The following is a 2490-nucleotide window of genomic DNA, read 5'->3' on the forward strand; positions in this document are numbered from 1 at the left end:
TTTAGAGTCTCATAGCAAAGAGTCTGAATATTTCTGTTTAATATTTTAAATACATTTGGTAAAAATTTTAAAAAAATCTGTTTTATCTTTGTCATTATGAGGTAATGTGTGTAGATTGATAAGATATACTTGTTTTAATGAATTTGAGAATAAGGCCGTAAAGAAACAAAATGTAGAAAAAGTTGAGGTGTGGTTAAGTAGTCCTACATACCACTTGTGGGTCATCATACCACCTGGTGGGTGGGGCTGAGATCTTTATAAACAGCCAGCTGGCACAGTAAGGACCATCAGCAGTTGGGTGACTAGAGAAGACAGATGTCCAGCTCAAGAATATCCAGGTAAGACATGATCTATTGATTGTGGTGCTGTTCTACTACCTCTCTCTCTCTCTTTGTTATGGAATCCATCTTACCTGTCTTATCTCTGTAGACTGTGGCTGGGATTCAGTCGACTGCAGACAGTGAGTGGCGTTCCTTAAAGCACTTTTAGATTGGCAGATATAGAAATTGATTGTCAGTTTGGTTGAGTACACTGGATGACTTCTCAGACAGGTTTACTGTCAGAACTGAATGTGTAACACCATTACAGTTTCTGTATCAAGTGTCATCTCCCTCCATCCAGGATACGCTGGTGTAGATATCAAACATTTCTGAAAAGCCACTATCTGCAATTGAATAAGGGCCTGTATTTCTGCTGATTCAGGATTGTTCTTGTGCATCTTCAATTTATTTCTCTGTCTCTTCTTCCACTGTCTAATCTCGTAACACTGATAATATATCCTGAACTTTCAGCTCAATTTTTGACTCTTCTCTGAATACAGTTTGAGGTGTTAGTTTCAAGCTCTTATGACATGTTTATCTTCCCCTCCTGTCACCACCCCTCTCCTCTCTCCCAGACAGTGTACCATGGCCTCTCTCTCTCTGTCCCTGGGACTGCTGGTGCTCTGCACCCTGGCTCTTGTACACTGTGACCTGAATGACGGCCCAATCAGAGTGTATGATATTCATGCCTCCAACCTGAAAGGAAGCTTTTTCTCAAAACCAGACCCCTACGTCAAGGTGAATTGATTCATTTATTTCTTCTTTATTTAACCTGAACAGTCAGTTAACGAAACATTCTTATTTACAACAACAAACTGTCAGGTGGGGAGATAAAACAGAAGTACAGTGATGTTACAGACATCAGAACACAGAAGGACAGACACAGCAATAATCAAACAGTAAACAGTAGACAGTCAGCTGTCATTTGTTTAATTATCAAGTAGCCTACAGTGACGTGTGAATATGAAAATGTCAGTGATTGGCTTGTTAGATGAAGTAATAAAAGAAATGAACGAACAATTGTATGAATGAATTATAATGTACATATACTGGTTCCTCATTCAAGTGAGCCAACTGTACATGCGTTAACAATTTACTATTTAATGCACAATTTTAATAAAGTCTATTACTACATTCTCTTCCTCAGGTGTGGTGCGGCTCATCTCATGGCAAGAGCAGCATTCTGAAGAAACAGGCCAACCCCACCTGGCCCGACCAGTTCAACTTCACAAACATCCTTCCCAACTCTCACCTGACGCTGCAGGTGAGTTTCCCCCCTTACTATGCAAAGCGTTTTGAGCACTGGAAAATCACTAAGTCCTTATTATGATTAGGTGTGGTATGATGTCATCGGACCAGATCGCTACATGGGAACCTGCACCACCACCATCCGCCCAGGAACACACACTGAGACCTGCCAGCTGAAGAAAAGCACCATCTACTACAGCTACGACTACAGTCACTAGATGGAACAGTATTATGGTTAGAATGTAACCTATGACCTTGTGTCTGCTTGGTTCTCTCACCCTTTCTCTCATGTATTCACTTCCTTATAGCATTAATTAAAACAACGTGCTTTACAGCAAGATGGTCTCAGACTGGCTTCATGTTTCTGAATTGTTTTAGGATTTCTCAGAAGAGGTCTTAGAAGATGAGATGGTTAAGGTTTTCTTCTGTCGAAGGAGAGGAGGACCAATGCAGGTTATTATTAAACATCTTTAATCAAGATGATACTGAACAAAACAATAAACGTATGTGTAAAAAAAAAAAAACAGCCCTATCTGGTGCAAACAAACACAGAGATAGGAACAATCACCCACAAAACACAAAGAATATGGCTGCCTAAATATGGTTCCCAATCAGAGACAACGATAAACACCTGCCTCTGAGAACCACTCCAGGCAACCATAGACTTTTCTAGACAACTACACTACCCCACAATCCCATAACCTATAAAACCCACCACATAAATAACCCATGTCACACCCTGGCCTGACCAAAATACTAAGACGAGGGTGTGACAGATCTTATGTCAAAGCTTTTTTTACCAATCGACATTTACCTTTTACAGTGGTGGCCCTTTTGGGTGTATCACGCCCCCCAGTGGCAGACAAACAATTCAGGCTGGGAATTTGACTCCATCCCAGGCCACCCTGTTCATGCAAACCAC

General features: G+C 40.9%; 1 protein-coding gene across 1 annotated transcript; it reads left to right on the forward strand.

Annotated features, from left to right (window-relative positions):
- The first annotated feature begins 230 nt into the window (after positions 1-230).
- On the forward strand, positions 231-1906 carry LOC115117774 (uncharacterized). The gene is made up of 4 exons (XM_029646268.2): positions 231-338; positions 896-1058; positions 1468-1584; positions 1655-1906. The coding sequence occupies exons 1-4, from the start codon at positions 316-318 to the stop codon at positions 1784-1786; spliced, it is 435 nt and encodes a 144-aa protein (XP_029502128.2). The 5' UTR covers positions 231-315; the 3' UTR covers positions 1787-1906.
- The last annotated feature ends 584 nt before the right edge of the window (positions 1907-2490 follow it).

Source organism: Oncorhynchus nerka, linkage group LG13 (genome assembly GCF_034236695.1).
Source record: "Oncorhynchus nerka isolate Pitt River linkage group LG13, Oner_Uvic_2.0, whole genome shotgun sequence".
NCBI lineage: Eukaryota > Metazoa > Chordata > Actinopteri > Salmoniformes > Salmonidae > Oncorhynchus > Oncorhynchus nerka.

Bases quoted from the DNA above. Each gene is read 5' to 3' on its own strand.
- LOC115117774 (XM_029646268.2), top strand. From the start codon at position 316: ATGTCCAGCTCAAGAATATCCAG. The intron at 339-895 runs GTAAGACATGAT...CCTCTCTCCCAG, and splicing joins TCCAGCTCAAGAATATCCAG to ACAGTGTACCATGGCCTCTC. The intron at 1,585-1,654 runs GTGAGTTTCCCC...TATTATGATTAG, and splicing joins ACTCTCACCTGACGCTGCAG to GTGTGGTATGATGTCATCGG.